The following is a 20,424-nucleotide window of genomic DNA, read 5'->3' as shown; positions in this document are numbered from 1 at the left end:
AGAAAGACACATCGATTGATTGCCTCTCATACATGCCTCCAACCTGTAACCTAGTCATGTGCCTGACCAGGAATGGAACCAACAACTTTTCACTTTGCTAGACGATGCCCAGCCAACTGAACCACACCAGTCAGGGCAACAGAAGTGTTATTTAAATGCTGAAAAATTAATAACTTCAGGGTACAATTGCAGGATACTTAAGTAGATTGTGGAATTACTATTTAATGGAATATCATCATTGTTAAAAAGTCATATTGCAGAACCGTGGCTTCCACCCTTCTGTGCCACCATCACCACCGTCCATCCTCATAATTCTTTTTATCTTGTAAAACTTAAAGTCTATCCTCATTAAACAATAACTTGCCATTATCCTCTCCCACCAGCCCCTGGCAACCACCATTAACTTTCAGTCTTTATGATTTTAACTATTCTAAGTACCTCATATAATTGGAATCATGATAATTGTAATGAGCTGGCTTGTTATTGTTTTTTTTTTTTTTTAAGAATTAAGACTCATTGGAGAATATAGTCAAAGTGGTAACTCCAAGGTTATAAGCTTTAGAGAAATAGAGAGTGATGGCATAATGACAGAACAGAGAAGACTGATGTGAGATCTGGATACTGGAGAAATGATGATGATTTTGGTTTTGAATATATACATTTTTTGGTGACTGCAACAAGCTAGAGATACAAATCTGCAGCTAGGAAGAGATCCCAAAGTAGAAGTATTGATATAATAGTTATTCAAGGAGAAGGTAGACTGGGACTCCTTGAGACTGTATTTTTCCACCTATGTATCCACAGGGCCTGTGTCAGAAACATATTTGGTGAAGATACGACACCTCATGGTAGTCCTTCACAGAAAGTGTTATTATTCCCACTTTATAGATGAGAAAACTAGGGCTCAGAGAGCTTGAATATTTTTTCTGAAACCTACACAGTAAGTATTTGAATAAAAGTTAGTTCATGTTCATTCTGCTACCTCACGCTACCTCCCATAGCTCAGGAATAACAAAAGTAGTTTGGCTCACAAAGTCAAGTTTGCTCAACTTCAGGCTAAAAATTTTCATTCCTAGCCCTTAAGACTTGCAAAGATCATTTCAAAAAAACAAAAAACAAAAACACTTTATTGTCCAGGAATGTATACTTAGCTATCTTTGGGGATTCTATTTTATTTAAGAAATGTACCCTTTTAGAAACTACTCCAGCAATGTCTTTCTCCGTCCCTAAGCAGCTACCTCTCTCATTTTACATAGCAGTAATTCCAAACTATCAACATTCACTTGATGAACTTTTACTAATAGTAAAATGTTGAACAGTTAAATTTAGGAGTGAGGATCCTTTTTTAAAAATTTTGAGCCCTGGCTGGCGTAGCTCAGTGGATTGAGCGCAGGCTGCGAACCAAAGTGTCTCAGGTTCGATTCCCAGTCAGGGTACATGCCTGGGTTGCAGGCCATGACCCCCAGCAACCGCACATTGATGTTTCTCTCTCTTTCTCCCTCCCTTCCCTCTCTAAAAATAAATAAAATAAAATCTTTAAAAATTTTATTTAAGGCTTATTTTATTCTCATTCTAGAGTGAGAGAGAGAGAGAAACATTGATGTCAGAGAGAAACATTAATTGGCTGCCTCTGAGCCTGCAACCTGACCATGTGCCATGACCAGGAATCAAACTGGCAACTTACTAGTTGTGAGCCTACACTCCAACCAAAGGAGCTACACTGGCCAGGGCACGAATGAGGTTCCTTTGGTGAAGCTCCTGCTTAATTTAACATGCTTAGCCAGAGGACTATCTCTGATACATAGTGTTGAGCTCTAGAGAATACGTTGGTTGACCCTAAGGCTAGTTACAACCCTCAGGTAGTATCATAGGCCATATGAAATACATGGGAATTGTAAAGAGATCTAAATTGTCCTAAGCCCAATAAAAATCTGGGAGATCCAAGATGGCAGCAGAGTAGGTAAATGCTACACTCACCTTCTTCCAGGACCAAACTGGAATTACAACTAAAATATGGAGCAATCAACCTGAATAACCAATTGAAGACTAGCTGAAGAGAAGTCTTATAACCAAGGATTTACAGAAGCCATGTCGATATTGGTAGGATGGGTGGAGATGCAGAAAGGGCTGGTCCCCTTCCCATGGGCAGTAGCTGAAATTCTGAAGGGATATCTCAACTGCAAATGTTCCCCCTGAGAAGAGTCAGGTCTCAACCCTGAGGCTGGCTCCCAGCCTAGAGCACCAGAACCAGGAAGAGGCACCCATATAACACTGGGCTAGGGAAATCAGCAGGGATTCTGTCTGTCAGATAGAGATAGTAGTTCCCTAGAGACACAGGTACCCTTTTAAAGGTAAATTGTACAAAATTTTGTTTGCAGCCACTCACCCTGGGCACCAGTGGAGGGATGGCAGAGTGGACTAGTCTCATTAGGAGATACTGAGACTTGTGGCTCTGGGTAAAGAACTGAAGGGACAGCCAGTGCTGACTTACTCTCTAATAGCACAGATACCATCTTTCTTGGGTGGAACACCCCCTTCCATATGGCATCAGTCTGAGGTAAAACAGTAATATTACCCTCTGGACTCCCTGTAGCCCACCTGGCAGAGCTTGAAACCTGCTGAGGAGTCAGCTACCTAGGCTGTGGTGTAGAGATTTGAGCAGACTCAGAGGGTGTCAATGACTGAGTTGTGTAGCTTTGGGGTAGGGGCTATACTCACCACTTTCCCATGAACTTGACTGATGCCTTCCCCTCATGGGAGATCCACTAGCGCTACCCCCTGAGCTCCTGACTCTTGGTTGAGACTCCCGGTGGCTCAGCCCTGCCAAGGTCTGGGCAGAATCTGGGGCAGACTGAGTTTGTGGTTCTGGGGCCACTCGACCAACCTTCTCCCAAGCCTGACCAGCACCTTACTCTCATAAGAGAGCCACTAGCCCTATCCTCCCAACCCCATCCTGCTGCGATCAGGCTCCTGGCAGAATCTGGGATAGACTGAGTTGTATGGCTCTAGGATGGGGGCCATTTCTCTCTCACACACCCTATCGGTGCAGAGCCCTCCTTTCATGTGACAACAACTTGGACTGTTTGGGCCTGATAAACCCTGCTAGTCTCACCTGGTGACCCCCTGACTCCCCATCCCATCACAAAGGTGTGTGAGCACCCACCTATGGCAGCTAAATATGGTGTACCCTGAGACATTTGCTGAGTGGCCTCAGAACCAGCACTGGCACCAAGTTTGAAGCTGCATCAATCTGATGAACACCACTTGCTCCTATCTGGTGACTCAGTGAGATATCTTCAGAACATTTCACCCCAAAGTAGCAGAATACACATTCTTCTCAAGAGCAAATGCAAGTGCATATTTTTGGGGGATAGACCACATGTTAGGGCACAAAACAAGTCTCAATAAATTTAAGAAGATTAAAATCGTATCAAGCATCTTCTCTGACCACAATAGTATGAAACTAGAAAATAATCTTTAGAAAAAAGATGAAAAACACACAAAGACATGGAGACTAAATAACATGTTACTAAACAGTGAATGGGTTATCAGTGAGATCAAGGAAGAAATCAAAAGATGCCTTGAAACAAATGAAAATGAGAGCACAACAACCAAAAATTTATTGGACATGGTAAAAGCAGTCCTAATGGAAATTCATAGCATTATGGCCTACCTCAAGAAACAAGAAAAATCTCAAATAAACAATATAACTTTGCACTTAAAGGAACTAGAAGAAAAACAAAACCCAAAGTGAGTGGAAGAAAGGAAGTAATTCAGAGGAGAAATAAACAAAATAGAGTCTACAAAACAATACAAAAGGTCAATGAAACCAAGAGCTGGTTCATTGAAAAGATAAACAAAATTGACAAACTTTAGCAGACTCATCAAAAAAAAAGAGAGAGCCAAAGTAAATAAAATTACAAATGAAAGGGGAGAAGTAACAACTGACACCAAAAAATCACAAAGGATTGTAAGAAAATATTATCAATAACTATATGCCAAATTTGGACAATCCAGATGAAATGGATAAATTCCTAGAAACATACAATCTTCTAAAATGAAACCAGAAAGAAACAGAAAATGTGAACAAAAAGATTACAACTAATAAGATAGAAGCAATAATCAAAAAACTTCCAACAAGCAGAAATCCTGGATCAGAAAACTTAGCAGGTAAATTTTACCAAACAAACATTCAAGGAAGAACTAACAAAAATCCTTCTTAAACTGTTATAAAAATTTCAGGAGGAGGGATAACTCCCAAGCTCACTTTACAAGGCCAGCATTATCTTAAACAGATAGAGACACTACAACAAAAAAATAGTTTATAGGCCAATATCCCTGCTGAACTTATGCTAAAGGCCTCAACAAAATATTAGCAAACCAGATAGAGTAACACATTAAAAAGATCATACACTATGAACAAGTTGAATTTATTCTAGGGATATATATTTGGTACAATAACTGCAAATCAATAAACATGATACACCACATAAATAAATGAAGGATAAAAATTACACAATCATATTAATACATGCAGAAAAAGCATTCAATAAAATCCACTACCCACTTGTGATAAAAACTCTCAGCAAAGTGGGAATAGAGCAAACATACTTAATGTAATAAAGGCCATATGTGACAAATCCACAGCCAACATCATATTCAATGGGCAAAAACTGCAAGCATTTTCTTAAAGATCGGAAACAAGACAAGGATGTTCGATTTCATCATGCTATTCAACATAGTACTGAAAGTCCTAGCCACATCAATCAGACAAGAAGAAGAAATAAGAAACATCCAAATTGGAAAGGAAGAAGTAAAACTGTCATTATTTCCAGATGACATAATACTGTATATAGAGAACCCTAAAGATTCCACACACACACACACAAACCTACTAGAACTGAGAAATGAATTCAGTAAAGTAGCAGGTACAAAATCAATATCCAGAAATTAGTTGCACTTTTATACACCAATAGTGAATTATCCAAAAAGGAAACTAAGAAAAACAATCCCATTTACAATTGCATAAAAAATACCTAGAAACAAATTTAACTAAGGATGTAAAAGACCTGAACTTGGAAAATTATAAGACAATGAAGAAAGAAACTGAAGAAGAAACAAATAAGTGGAAGCATATGCTGTGTTCATGTATAGGAGGAGTTAACATAATTAAATAAAATGTCCATACTATTCAAAGTAAACTGTAGATTCAATACAATTCCTATCAAGATACCAATGGTGTATTTCACAGAACTAGAACAAGTATTCCAAAATTTTATATGAAACCACAAAAGACACAATAGCCACAGAAATCTTGAGAAAGAATAACAAAGCTTGAGGTACCACCCTACCTGGCATCAAACTATACTGCAAGCCCATAGTAATTAAAACATCAAGGTACTGGCATAAAAACAGACACATAGATCAATGGAACAGAATAGAGAGCCCAGAAACAAACCCACACCTTTATGGTTGATTAATATTTGACAAAGGCCTTGATCCATGTGGCTCAGTTGGTTGGACATCATCCTGCAAAGCAAAAGGTAACTGGTTCAATTCCCATTCAGGGCACATGTCTGGGTTGTGGATTCAGTTCCCAGTTGGGGTGTGTACAAGAAGCAACAAATCAATGTTTCTCTCTCACATTGCTGTTTCTCACCCTCACTTTCTTTCTCCTTTCCCCTTTCTCTCTGGAAAAAAAATCTTTTTAAAAAAATCTTAAAAAAATATTTGACAAAGGATGCAAAAACATACAGTGGGGTAAAGATAGTCTGTTCAATAAATGATATTGGGAAAATTGGACAGATATGTGTAAAAATATGACACTAGGCCATTTTCTTACACCATACACAAAATAAATTCAAAATGGATTAAAGAGTTAAATGTTAGACTCACCACCACAAAAACCCTAGAAGAAAACATGGGCGGTAAAATACCTGACATTTCTTGTAGCAGTATTTTTCTGATATATTTCCTTGGGCAAGGGAACAAAAGAAAAAGAAACAAATGAGACTATAACAAACTAAAAAGTTTTTTCACAGCAAAGGAAACCATAAAAAAAAATGAAAAGACAACCCACTGAATGGGAGAACACTCTCACTAATGATCCATCTGGTAACGGGTTAATATTTAAAATATATTAAAAACTTATAAAATTCAACACCAAATAAAGAAATAACCCAATTTTTAAAAAATGGGCAAAGAACCTGAATAGACACTTCTGCAAAGAGGGTATACAGGTGGCCATTAGACATATGAAAATATGCTTACGGCCACTAATCATCAGAGAAATGCAAATTAAAACCGCAATCAGGTATCACCTCACACCTGTCAGAATGGTTATCATCAATAAATCAACAAACAAGTGTTGTTGAGGATGTGGAGAAAAGGGAACCCTTATGCAATGTAGGTGGACATACAGATTGGTGCAGACACTGTGGAAAGCAGTATGGAGTTACATCAAAAAATTAAAAATAGAACTGCCTTATATTCCAGTGATTCTGTTTCTGAGGATATATCTGAAGTACACTGAAACACTGATTCAAAAGAACATATGCACATCTATGTTCATTGCAGCATTATTTATAATAGCCAAGATTTGGAAGCAGCCCAAGTACCCATCAGTAGCTGAGTGGATACAAACACTGTGGTACATTTACACAATGGAATACTACTCAACCATAAAAAGGAAATCTTATCTTTTGTGACAGCATGAATGGAACTAAATAGCATTATGTTAAGTGAAGTAAGTCAGTCAGAAACACAAGTACAATATGAATTCACCTATATGTGGAATGTTATGAACAAAATCAAGTAATAAAGAAAATAGAAATAAACTCATAGATACAGAGAACAGACTGATAGCTATTAGAGAGTAGAATATGGGGTCTGGGTGAAAAAGATGAAAGGATTAAGCAAAGAAAATAACTCATAAACACAGACAACTGTGTGGTGATTACTGGAGAGAAAGCGAGAGTGGCAGTAGAAAAGGGTAAAGGGGGGGATAAATGGTGATGGAAGACTGGACTTGGGGTGTTAAACACATAATATAATATATAGAAGATATTATAGAATTGTAAACCTGGAACAAACATCACCCCAATAAATTCAATCTTAAAATGGCCAATAAGGATCTTAAATAATGAAAAAGTAGACAATTCCCAGGGACAAACTGGCTGTGTTCCAAAAACTTAATTTTAAATTATTTGGAATGCAGAATGCATTTTTTCCTTAGAAACAATGCTATGAATAATTGCAGCTGTTCTTCCAGCAAAGTCCACACAAGATTGTTTAACCCATAATGTAACAGCAATATTTGTTAAGACATTTTAGGTTGGCATCAAAGGCATCTCTAAATCCTCACCACTCTGAATTATAAATTAGCTGTGTACATAGCTGCTACCCCAACTAGACTGTGAACTCTTTGAGGGCTGGAAACTGTTGAATTATTCATTTTTGTATTCTGAATGCCTGGCATATAACAGGCAATAAATGTTGGTTGCATAAATGAATGGACAAGTTTAATAGGCATTTGAATAATGTTGAAAGCGTCTTAGGAAATAAAAACAGTAACATTTAATGGATACCTTAATATGTGTCTGGAGCTGTGCTAGGTGAATGACCAATAAATCAAGATGTTTTGTTTATGCTAGAGTTAGGGATGAAGAAGCTGAAAGCAGTTTTATTATTTGTGATATAAAATAAATGAATGCTGGAGTTGGTAAATAACTGTTTTGATTTTTTTAGAAGAGAGGGAGAGGAAAAAAGAGGGAGAGAGAACGATTGATAGAGAAACATTGATTTTTGTTGTTCACTTACTTATGCATTTATTGGTTGATCCCCATATGTGCCCTGATGGGGGATGGAACTGATATAGAGAACTGATCAGATCACTGGGGAGAAGTTGGGAGGGCTGTATGTAGGAGGAGTTTGCTCTGGGAAAGGTAAACAGTTTAGGACTGGATTGGCTGAGAAGCTGAACACCTCCAGAGGGCATGGAATTATGGGTGAGAAGATTTGGAATAAAAGAAGGGCTCTTAGGCTTTCTTCTACCTTGAAGATGTCTGGACAATTGTGCCCCAGCTGCCTGTTTCCCAACAGATGGTACATTGGATGGGAAGAAACTCCGTATGCAGCCTAGGGTTGGACTGGCCTGGCAGAGGGTGGCAGGATTATTCTTCTTTGGGTGTTCTAGAGGGGATGACCTCTGAGGCAGAAGCCTGCCATTCTTCCAAAATTGTGTAGCTTTGGTATTATGTTGTTTTAGTTTGTAAACTAACCCTATAGACATAAGATAAAACCAAACAGGGGGTGGGGGGGGGAATAATAGAACTCAGGTGTTAGGGTTTAGCTTTAATTGATAGGTTTAAGTGATTAAAGATGTAACTAAAGAGTTAAAAAGTTTAGCCTTAATTGATAGGCTTAAGTGACTAATGAACGTGGAAGGCTGTTATTCCAAAATTGTGAAGCTTTTGAATAAAGACTCCATTCCCATATCACCAAGCCTTTGCCTCTGGAAGTTTGCCTAGAGAGGGGTAGTAGGCAGCAGGACTCCAATTGTTCAGTTATAGAATCTATAACCTTGGCATATAGGGATGATGCTCCAACCAATTGACCTACAGGGCCAGGGCCTAAAGAAATGTTTTTGGATGGACTGATGTATTGATTTGGGGAAAGAGTAGAAAATTATCTGTAACAATTGATATACAAAGAAAAGGGATTCTTTTGAGGGGCTCTAGGACTGAGGGGTGGAGAAGGTATGACAACAGCTAAAGAACAGAAAATGGAAAAGGAAGTTGCTAACAGTCAGAGAGGACTGCTCAGCAAAGAATAGAAGGGCTGGTCTGGATTAGGCTCTGATTTAATTTCATCTGATTTACTGTTCCGTGTAAAAATGTATTTGCTCTGGCCAGTCTCCAAAGATTTGCTGTGAGTTTAAATTAAGGGTAGATTGAAGTTAATTATAGTAATTTCTTTCCACAATGACAGTATATTAAATATTTATTAAAATTTGATAGGGATGGTGTTTTCATCAGCTCAGGGGGTATAACACAATACTATCAACTGTGGTGGTTTAAACAACAAACATGCATTTGTCGCAGTTCTGGATGCTGGAAATCTGAGACCAGGATGCCAGCATGGCTACCTGATGAGGGCTCTCTTGGTTGAAGATGGGTGATTTCTCCTTGTATCCTCATGCGGCAGTGTGTGAGAGCTCTCTGGGGTCTCTTTAATAAGGGTACTAAACCCATTTATGAGAGCTCCACCATCATGGTCTAATTATATCCAAAAGGCTCCACTTCGTAATACCATTGCACTGGGGGTTGGGATTTCTTTTCAACATCTGAATTTAGAGGGAACAGAAACCTTCAGTCCATATCAGATTGCTATATTGGTGAAGGCAGTGAAGTAGAGATATTAGGCAGTCAGGGAGAACACAACCTAGGAAAATGGGAGAAGGAACATTATCTCTAGAGTTCTTGGTGGAGGAAGAAAAAGGAAGGGGCAGAGAAAGGAGGGTAAAAGAGGGGGGGAAAGGCAAACATCTATTTCATAATTTTTTAAAGGGCCTAACCTCTCAGAAAGTCCCAGTCTGATCATTGTTCTTTGAAAGCATAACTACAACTACTTTCCCATTCACTTCATTGTCTCTAAAGTGCTAGAGTGCAATAAAGAAGTATTTGTTGATTGATTATTCTGAGTGATTCAAATCAATCCACACTTCTGGTTTATTAAAGATTTTAGAAATTGACATTGATCAAGCTGAAATAAAAACTGTCTTTAAATTTGCAAGACATTTTATGTCTCTCCCCAAGGAAAAACAAACATTGGTCCGTGCCTATTATGTACCAAACACTATACTGGGGGTTTTCTTTACATTATTGCATTTTAGTAATTCATTATTATTTTAACAATTACTTAGTGCCCATTACATGTCAGGCCCTATGCTAGGCAGTGAAGATAAAAGGCAAAGAGGGAGAAACTCTGACCTTTTAGCAGTTACAATGTAATGGGGAGAAGACAGTGCTAAATCAAGAATTGCCACGTACTGTGGTAAGTGCAATGAGAGGTAGGCACTTGACAATCTTAGAGGGCAGAAATGAGGAGCTTTAATTAAAAATGGGTAGGAAAGAGACAATTAGAAGGGAACATTTTCTGAATGAAAATTTAACTGGATGCCAAAAGGAGCCTAAGGACTAAGGGGGGCGGTGGAAATCCGAAGGAGGTGGGGAGGGCTGGGCGGGGGGTGGGCTGGGATGTGAGTAAAAGAAAACTGTACTTGAACAAAAATTAAAATAAAATAAAATTTAAAAAAAGGAGCCTAAGGAGACATGGTTAAATGTTGTGGGTCCTTGATGGGATCCTGGATCAGGAAAAGGACATTAGAGAAAAACCTGAAGAAACATAAATAAAATATAAATTTTAGTTAATTATATGTATTATCAGTTCCTTAATTGTGACAAATGTACTATACTATTGTAAGATATTAATAATAGAGGAAATTGGGTGTAGAATGTACTAGAACTACTTGAAGTATCTGTGTAATAATTCTGTAAATCCAAAACTGTTCCAGAATGAAAATATTACAAAATTTAAACTGGCATTTTGTATTTTTGTTAGATCTGACAGCACTAATACTTTTACTTCCAAATAACAATTAAACATAAACTATGAAAATTACCTTAAGTTGACAGAATAAAGGATTTGAGTTGTATATAATTTCTCCTAAATATTTGTTCCAAGCACTTTATTTTCTATAAACAGTTTGTTTCCTTTTTTTTTTTTTTTTGGCAAGATTCAAGCAACCAAATAATTATTAGGCAGATAATATACTTCAGTGTGGAACTGCTTTGCCTCTAAGTGACATAGCCTATCACCAGTTACAAACACTTTCAGGAGCTAAAAAAGAACCGGCTTAAATTTCCTCCCATTCCCCAAATGAACCATCAATAGAATTAATCTTAATTTGGGCTGTGCACATCTCAAGAGATTAAAAAAAAATACAGTTATGAGGAAATCACCAAGGTGAAATTGCTGCAAGTAATCACTTGTCCGGGGTGACTGCTAATTTATGCTGCCGGAATGGAAAACAGTGCTGATTATTTTATTCTTGTTGCTCCTTTGGGAAAGAATCTGTATGCTGTGGAAGACCTTAGAGTTTGGAATAAAACAGAACTGTATAACAGTTTTACTTGGTGAGCTCAGAAACAAGTTCTTATAAAAAAAAGATGAGGATTTTAAGAATGAGAGTGAATTTTAGAGTACTTGCCATTTTCCAGATACAAGACAACGAAATATATTAATATTTTGCTCAATTTTGTTTAATATCTGCTTTGGTGTTTAACAAAGTTAGGAAGTTAGATCCTTACGGCTTAACACTTAAGTGCTGATAATATGCTAGGCCTTAAAGAAAGTAAATCTGTTCTCAAATGTAGTAGAAATTATACATTAGAGATTTGTCCAGGTTCTCTCAATCTCTTAACTATTGATTTCTACTCTAAGTGACAAGGCCCTAAAACTAACATGTATTTGTGCCGCAAATGATTTTACATACGTCCTAAGTTAGTTTGTAAACTTGCAGAGCATTTACTGTACGCAAAAAATTCTGCTGAAACAGCTTTGATGTATCCAGAGGTAAGAAATAGTACGTTAGTTAGACGTTTGTCTCATAGTCCTTACTTCTGCAAAACCATCAGGCAAAAGCTTTTTTAAAAACAGATAATACCGGAAAGGATTTGGGTTCGTTCTAAGGCAGGACCATGGGTTAAGATACTGATTCACATAGAAGCACTAGGTCTGTCGCCGGAGCTAAAGAAAAAAAAAGGGGGGGGGGTTCGTTTTTTAAAACTGGACTAGCCTAGAGGAGCTCGGTGCGGTCCTCCTTGGCGCCTCTGTATGGCCGGGCCTCTTGCATTCGCCTGACTCCAAAGACCTGAGACCGTGTGAAGAGACCGGGTCGAACTAGCGGGAGAAGGCGTCGGGCCGGGCCCCACAGCTCACCGAGCGCCGGCCGGGGCCTTCCAGACCTCAGGTTGCGGCCGACTTAAGGCCGCGGCCCTAACCTAGCAAGCACCACCCGAACGCCTGCCTGCTTTCCAGGCTGAGAGTGTGAGCGAACCGCTGATGCCACCCTTTCGGTGGTCAAGAAGCCACGTTCCGGGATAAAGGCCACGAGGGCGGGACTTGTGGGTGCGCGGGGCTACTTCCTCACGTCGTGGTCAGTCTGGGTGCGGAGAGGCTGAGCGGGAGTCCGAGAGGAGCGCGACGTAACGTGACCTAGTCGGGTCTGAGCTTTGGCCGGCACCGAGGAAGCAGTTTGTGCGAGAAACCTACAGAGCACAAGAGGGAAAGATGGGTCAAGTAGCGAAGGTTTCACCACAGCCTACACGCCTAAGAGGGAATTTGAGAGCACAAGGGGGAAGGGCGGAGAGAACAGGCGGCTCGCATAGAGCATGCTCTGTTCTGAGCCCTAAGCAGAGAGCCAGGCATGCGCTGTGAGCCCAGGGTGGGTTGGCAGCGGGGAGGGGCTGGCGTGAGCTGGCTGATGTGTTTATCCGGTTTTCTGGGTGGGCGGTCAAAGCGCACGCGTTAAGGGCGAAAGGCGGCGGAGCTGGTACTGGGATGCGCATGCGCTGAGTGAGCGGGTGGCTCTGGGAGGGTGTGGAGGGGGTCTTGGAGGAGAAGCAGGGGAAAAGGGAAGCGAAGGGAAAAGGAAAGGGCGGGGGGAGGGGTGAGAGTGTGCTCTGCGCATGCGTGCGAGCGCCAGCGACGACGGCGGCGGGGGAGTCTCGGGGATGACAGTGGCTTTGCCCGTTGGGGTAACGGTCGTCGTCTCCGGCTGGGCTTGAGGTGCTACACTATCTGTGGGATCCGTTAAGGCCGCACCAACCTGGGCTCTACCGAGCTAGAGTGGCTCGTGGAGTCCGGGTGAGGGCAGCGAGGCACGAGGGGAGGGGCCTGCAGCGGGGCCTGCTGTGTGCGCTGGGCGGCGGCGGCGGCGGGGCCTGGCTGTGTGAGCGTTCGCCTCAACCGTGGCCGGGCGGGTTCCGTGGGCGGCGGCGACCGTCGTGCTTGGCGGAGGCGGTGTCCGTGTGTGCGGCGCGGAGATGATGGCCGGGCAGTGAGGGGCGGCGCTTGCGCCTGGTGACCTCGAAGTGAGCGACTGAGGAGCGAGGGGCGCCGTCGCGGCCCGGCCGGGCCTGCTCCCCGCCCCCTCCCGCCGCTGCCGCGGCCGGCCCGCGCACTTCCTCCCTGGCCCTCCCTTACCCGGTGCGGGACTTTATATTCCGCTTCGCCACCTCAGGGAACAGCGAGGCTGTAACCACTGGGGCAGAGAGCCAGGCACAGCTCGAGCCCCGCGTCCGATATGGAGAGAGTGGCGGCGGCCTCTGCCAGCCGCATCAGTAACATTCGTCGCTGCTGCGGCTTCGTGCACTAGATCGAGGAAGCTGACGCCTGAGCTGTCGCCCTTGCTGTCGCTGCTGCCTCCGCGCCCGGCGCTGTGATGGAGTAAGGGCCCTGCAGGCAGTGAGACGCGTGCTCGCCCCTTGGACCGGGCCGGGGCCTGCTCCCACCCAGCTCGACCTGAGGAGGTAGCTCCGCGCCCAGAGATGCAGCTCGAGCCGAGGCCGCCCGCCGAGCCGCGGGGTTAGACTGAACTCCAAGTCGTGGCCCGAGTGCCGAAGTCTCCACGTTCTGCGCCCCGCGGCCGGCCGGGACAAACTCGAACGCCGGTTTCTCTACTTTTTTTTTTCCCGTCTGCAAGTCTCAGGGACGGAGGAGGGGCGCCACGGCCCCATGTGTGGGAGGATTGCTTCAGCCTCACAAACTTGCGCGGATTTTGGTTACTACTTTGGCCATTGGTTCTGCTCTGATTTCCTCCGAATTGTTGCAAATTCGCCATTGTTCCCTGGCTGCTCACAAAGTTGGATCCGGAATTTTTTTTCAACCGGGAGTCAACGGTGTCCAAGTGTCTGCAATGAACCCCGTGAATGCTACTGCTCTCTACATTTCCGCGAGCCGCCTAGTGCTCAACTACGACCCAGGAGACCCCAAGGCGTTTACCGAGATTAACAGGCTCTTGCCTTACTTCCGACAGTCCCTCTCGTGCTGTGTTTGCGGTGAGACGCTTTTTATTGTTCCGTTTTCAAGGCTTATTTTAAAAAACCTGGGCAGTGGTAACAGGAACGGTTCGACGACATGGTAGTTTGTATTAAGCTTATGTTATTTGTGCAGTAGTATACAGCCGTTAGTTTTGAAACTCGCCAAAGGATTTTTGCCCGTCATTTCAGAAAGAATCCTTCCTTACTGCTTTGTACAGTGGCCCGAACGTTCAAAATTGTTTAATTTGCCTTAAGCCAGTTGCTTAGCATTTCTGATGATGGTTTTTTAAATAAGGTAAAAAAATACATGCATCCTGCTGCCTTTCTTTTTTAAGTCTTCGATACAAGAGTTGACTTAATACCAACATTGGTTAAAACATGGACATGTGGCCTGTTTGCTTTTCCGCAAACTGGTGTTAATGTGGGGGTGCTGGTATGAATGTGATGCGCCCACATCACAACTCGGTGCGGAACTTTCGCCTAGGTTCTTCCACAAATGCTTTGACAGTTGAATAGTAAATAGTGAGCCAAGGGAATACCTGATGGGGTACCGAGTGCTTTTTAATGAGATTTTTACAGGAATACATTTCTTATTTTTTTGTGACTTTAATATACTGTGGCCTGGTAGAGGGTTGTTTTAGGTGTTTAATGTTAATTTGGGCTGGGGAGATACTTTCAAGTTATTTTTGAGACATAAAGATATGCTAAGTTGTCTAATAAATCGAAATTTCTCAAAAGTGACAATTTGGACTAGTTGTGCACATACAGTAATTTCTTTTAAAAACCTAGACGAAATGTTAATATAAAAGAAAGGGCAACTGGCCAAAAGAGGCAGTAATATACTCCATATTTTTATTCCTCCAGAAATTTTGTTGATCCACTCACTTGTTTAGTCAGAACTTGGTAAATTTAGGCATTTCAGGCTTTCACTTTATCTTAAATTAGATAAAGAGGAGTAATCTTGAGACTATATTTGAGAGTCATCTAGCATTTTCTTTATAGTTCTGGGGCAAAGCACTGAGGGAGTGCAGAAGAGGTGAAGATTGTGGGGGATTTTTGCACGCCAGATACTCTCATAAAAATTTAAGTAACAGTGTTAGATGTGATTAAGTTCTGTGACTGGTGACACTTAACACCTTTATAGACAAACATATGCCTGGACAAATCACTTAACTGCCCTGGGCCTCAGTTTCTTAATATAAAAAAGAGAGGCTTGGGCTAGAGTCAGAATTTCCTTTTAGCTTAAATTTTACTGATGTAAGCATATGAATTTGATTGGTTTAAAGGTACCTTCTTACCTTGCTCTCAGTTTTTATGGGGTGCTTTTTTAAAAAATCTTAACAACTTTTAATAGTTTGTGGACTGAGGAAATGGAGCTGGTATATCTTTTATCTCCATAAACATTTCTTTTGCTGTGGTGGTGATGGTAGGGGTGATATAGGGGAAAGAGCGGGCATAGGGCAGCCCACCCTGACCTGCTAGATGTTGTTATCCAGGTAACACCGGAAGTCTTTTTACAACGTAGGTGGTCTTTAGTTCTCTATTTCAAGGGGGGAGTGGTAGTTTTGAATCATGTAGATGCTTGGGATTTTAAATTCATATTAGTGGCTTCAGGATAGTTGTGATCTAATTGAATATTTTCCCAGATTCTAACCAGGATTAAAAAGACATTAAGGATAAAAATACATTGAAAAAGTAGTTGTTTTTTTTTTAAATCAGTCTTGGCAACACAAGGGAAATTTTCCTGACAGTGGAGCATTGTAATTATTCCTTTTTGCTCAGCTACCCTCCCCCACCATCCTATGGAAGAGATTTGTGCATTCTTTTTCTCCCTTATAACTGAGTAGTTGGCATAAAATTTTGGCAATATGATGTATCTTCCCCCGCCCCCCCATGTTGTCTGTGATTATCAGCAGGAGAAAAAATTACTTATTTGAATTCAGATCCAGCATTTAATCAACTTTGTATCAGGTGGTGCCTTAGACTTTCTTAGTTGAAGTACATAATACATTCATTCAAATTACTAGGGCATGTGCAATTGTGTTTCATGAAGATAATATATAAAAATAAAGTTTAATTCTGTCTTGATGCTGTAGATAGGGAGTTTGTTTCAACAGGCCTTCCAACATCTAACCCAGTCCTACCTTTTCAGCCTGTATTCAGCTGCTCTCTTATATAATTACTCTGCTTCAGCCAGGTTGATGTTTTGCCTTTTCAAACATACATACATGCTTTATGTTTTCCTCCTCTTTTTTTCAATAAAAAGTTCTCTTAGTCCTTTGAACCTCTGTAACCCTTTGTCTAATCTTTAAGGTACTTAAAACTCTTCCAGTGTAGTTTTTTATATCTGTTTCTTCTGGTACATTAGAGAAAATACTATTTTTTTTTGTACATTTTTGTGTTCCTCCTGCCTTATCCTTTATCTTCTATCTAGTGACTTGCATGTAGGTGTTTAAGACCCTCAGGAGGAGAGTGAGCAGAGGTGAAGGAGGGAAAGTAAAAGGCCTACAAGTTTCGCAGTTAGGTACAAATCTTGGTTCTACTTTTGTGTAGACAAGTTATTTAACTTTTTGCCTCAACTTCCTTTATCTACAAAAGGGGGTGGTTATACCTTACTTTTTCAAGTTTGTTTCTCCAAATTTATTTTATGTGTGTGTTTATTTTTAAGTGGGGAAAAAGCCTTTTGAACCGCTGAGAACAAGTTTATGGACTTGGTGTCTGGCACATATTATGTGCTTAATGTCCCACCCTAGTGCAGAAGTAGAAGGGGAGGAGGTGAGAGAAGACGCTGAACTGTCAGGTCAATTATTGTCAAACCTAGACTATTCTCTGGAACTACAGGTTTTGTTATCATTGTTCTTTGAAATGTTAATTAGCTGATTATCACTATTTGTTTTTCATTTGCTTTGTATGTTTAAACCTCCTGAAACTTTCAGTGAATGAAATAGCAATGCTCCAGAGAATTACTATACTTTCTGGACCACAGAAGCAGAAATTACTGTGGGCACTACTTTTTGTGTCAGTTTTTCTTCCTTGCTGTAAATACTGGGGCATGCTTTATCACTTACCAGTAAGTATAATTTCTTTCATTGGCATGGGACTTGATAAATTCTGTACTGGGGATTTTAAGTTTTTCATTAAACTTGTAAGTCCTCAGCTGATGTAACAAGTTTCATAAGTAAAATCAAATCCTGTTAGAGTTGGAAGGACTTGTTGAGTGGAAAACTTTTACTCTCTGAGATATTTGGAGTCCTGTAAATTAATCATGATCAAATCTCTACTCAGGGCACATGAATATTTTTTGGTGTTTTAATTAGAGTTTAGAAACAAAATGGTTCTGGCTTTTGATTTACTTAGTAGTTTTGGACCTTCTTACATAAAATGGGAAGGGAGTGGGGATTAGTGTTTTCTACTCATTTAGGGCGACATAGGCCAACAAGTTTTTGTTTTGAATGTGAAGGACTAAAGACAAAAAATCCTATCATCTTTTTGTACTACTGCTTACGTGTACAAAAGATACTACTTCTAGTGTACCACTAGAAGGTAGGTGGTTCCCTGAGGGTGAGAGCTTTTCTTGTCTTGTTTATCATTGTAGTCTTGTATCTGACACTTAACTGGCTTGTTGAATGGATGATGTTAGAAAGTTTCAAAGTATGAAGGATGTGCTCTCAGAATAAGGTATTTGCTTTAAAATCAAATAGATTTAGCTTTATGAACTACCTTTACTTTCCTTATTTGTCTCATTTTGCCATTGTAGACTTTCCCTTCCCCACTGGAATTAGTGGGGTAGATCTTAAGAATCTCTTCCAGTCCGTAATTTTGAGTTCTTTTAGCAGAATTAACTTCGGTTTTTGCCTGAGCAAACAATTTATGAATAGCAAGAATCTTTTAAAGTGAACTTTGAACATATAGCTTGGAGTGTCTTATTTTCAACTACGTATCTTTTAGATGGAGGCCATTTGAATAGTTGTGTTATATTAATACTTTATATTTTTCTCAAACCATGAGTTCATTTACTTAAGAATTTGACTTCTCTAGATACTTAATATAAGTAAAATCATACAGTATTTATCTTTTTGTTGACTGGCTTATTTCACTTAGCATTCTGTTCTCAAGGTTCATCCATGTTGTAATTATGGCAGGATTTCCTTTCTTTTTAAAGTTGAATAGTAGTCTGTTGTATGTATATATTATTCTTAGTTTATCCACTCATCCAGGATGGGCATTGGAGTTGCTTCACCTCTTGGCTATTGCAAATAATGTTGGTATGAACATGAGTGTACAAATAACTCTTAGAGACCCTGCTTTCAATTCTATTGGGTAAATACCTAGAAGTGAAATATCTATGTTCTGTGGTATTTCTTTCCTTTAAACTTTTTTAGAAAAGCCCCGGCTGGTATGGCTCAGTGGATTGGGTGCTAGCCTGAGAACCAAAGGGTTGCTGGTTTGATTCCCAGTCAGGGCACATGCCTTGGTTGCAGGCCAGGTTCCCAGTAGGGGGCACGTGAGAGGCAGCCACACATTGATGTTCCCTTCCTCTCTTTTTCCCTCCTTCCCCCTCTGTAAAAATAAATAAGTAACATCTTTTTTAAAAATTAAAAAAACATTTATTAATTTTAGAGAGGGGAACGGACAGGGAGGGGAAGCAGGTTGGGAAGGAAGGTTTGGGAGAGAAACATCAGTTTGTTGTTTCACTTATTTATGCATTCATTGGTTGATTCTTGTATGTGCTCTGATTGGGGATCAAACCTACAGCCTTGACACATCAGGAGGATGCTCTAACCAAGTGAGCTGTCTGGCCAGGGCTGCTTTTAATTTTTTGAGGAACCTCTATATTGTTTTTCACAATGGTTGCACCACTTTACAATCCTTTCCAACAGATTAAGCATTTAAATTAATCACATCCTTAACAATATTTGTATTTTCTGTCTTTTTAAAAAAACTGATAATAGCTATTGTAAAGGGTGTGAGGCAATATCTCATTGGTTTTGATTTGCATTTCTGTAATGATTAGTGATGTTGATAATATGTTTGTTGGTCATTTGTATATTTGAAGCATCACTGTCTTTTATCTTGAAAACTTAGTTCACTCATTACCTCTTTATTAATAACCTGTGATGTTTTAAGTGTTGGAATAAAAAAAGTGATTAAGACACATGACCCTTACCCATATGTTACTTATTGTTATGGGAAGACAGATAAATAAGCCAACAATTATTAGAAGCACTTATTGTTATACCAAATCTCAAGTATCATAATAGAGTGATTTATAAATTAATTTTATTGCATATGTAAAAATTTCAGAAATTAGCCATAAATATTTCCCTTCATATAATTTGTTTTGAACAACTGTTTGCCTCAACATTTACGGTAAACCTGACTGGTCATTGAGTAGAGTTTGGTTTAGCAGGTTTTGAGGGACCTTAAGTTTACCTGTTTCCTCTGATTTGGGAAGAATTCTTGTTTTTCTTTTTTGATCCTCACCTGAGGACATTTTCCCTTTGCTTTTAGAGAGGGGATAAGAGGGAGAGAGAGAGAGAAATGTAATGGGCAAGAGAAGCATGGATTGGTTTCTTCCTGTGAGCTTCCTACTGGATAGCTTGTGCCCTGACCTGGGATTGTTTGTGCCTGGTGGGGGGATGTAACTGCAATTTAGGTAGTGCTCTGACAGGGAATTGAACCCGGCAGCCTTTCTGCAGTTGACACTGTGTGCAACTGAGTCACATCAGCCAGGGTGGAAGAATTCTTCCACCCTGGGGAGTGTTTATCTAGTGGGCTGGTAAGGAAGAACAATATTTAATAATTCGTATGGTAGGTACAGTTCTTTTATTTCACATATATCTAATTAACTGTTAGGTTTCTTTTCCTAAGAAAAATCTCCGTTTTACAGTTTCCCCTTTTAGCATTGTAAAAATTAGTTCTAGAAAGTTGTTGATATGCCCTGGATGGTGTGGCTCAGTGGATTGAGTGCCGGCCTGCAAATCAAGGGGTGGCCAGTTGGATTCTTGGTCTGGCTCATGCCTGGGTTGTTGGCTGGGTCCCTGGTGGGGGGGGCGGGTGTATGAAAGGTGGCCACACAATGCTGTTTCTCTCCCTCTCTTTCTCCCTCCCTTCCCCTCTAACAGTAAAATGTTTTTTAAAAAGTTAATAATACTAGTTTGAATAATGGTTCAAGGTAGTCCGTGTAGTTCTGTAGAATTAGGAGGAGAGATTGTTTCAGTCTAGTGAGATCTAGGAAGTAGGTGCCTGAATGGGACCAAGGGGAATGGCAAGGTTAGTTGTTCATTTTCGATAAGGCTTGAGGGAGATGAACAGTTGACTT

At 40.5% G+C, this 20,424-nt stretch overlaps 1 protein-coding gene and 2 long non-coding RNA genes across 3 annotated transcripts in view; 2 read left to right on the top strand and 1 right to left on the bottom strand.

Annotated features, from left to right (window-relative positions):
- Window positions 1-11,299: 11,299 nt before the first annotated feature.
- Window positions 11,300-13,022, bottom strand: LOC118501605. Its single transcript, XR_004904230.1, has 2 exons — window positions 12,890-13,022; window positions 11,300-12,329 (listed from the first exon to the last, which is right to left on the bottom strand). It is a non-coding gene; the product is annotated as an uncharacterized LOC118501605 (long non-coding RNA).
- Window positions 12,736-20,424, top strand: part of MSL2 (MSL complex subunit 2) — a 33,902-nt gene continuing 26,213 nt past the window's right edge. The window contains exon 1 of the mRNA XM_028518953.2: window positions 12,736-14,120. Coding sequence (XP_028374754.1) covers window positions 13,979-14,120 — 142 coding nt within the window. The 5' untranslated portion in view covers window positions 12,736-13,978. The remainder of the gene's footprint in view (window positions 14,121-20,424) is intronic.
- LOC118501606 lies at window positions 14,127-17,737 on the top strand. Its single transcript, XR_004904231.1, has 3 exons — window positions 14,127-15,388; window positions 15,722-15,723; window positions 15,837-17,737. It is a non-coding gene; the product is annotated as an uncharacterized LOC118501606 (long non-coding RNA).

The sequence above is a fragment of the Phyllostomus discolor genome, chromosome 7 (genome assembly GCF_004126475.2).
Source record: "Phyllostomus discolor isolate MPI-MPIP mPhyDis1 chromosome 7, mPhyDis1.pri.v3, whole genome shotgun sequence".
Lineage (NCBI taxonomy): Eukaryota > Metazoa > Chordata > Mammalia > Chiroptera > Phyllostomidae > Phyllostomus > Phyllostomus discolor.
Note: the sequence above shows the minus strand (reverse complement) of the source record. Positions and strands in the feature narration are given on the sequence as shown.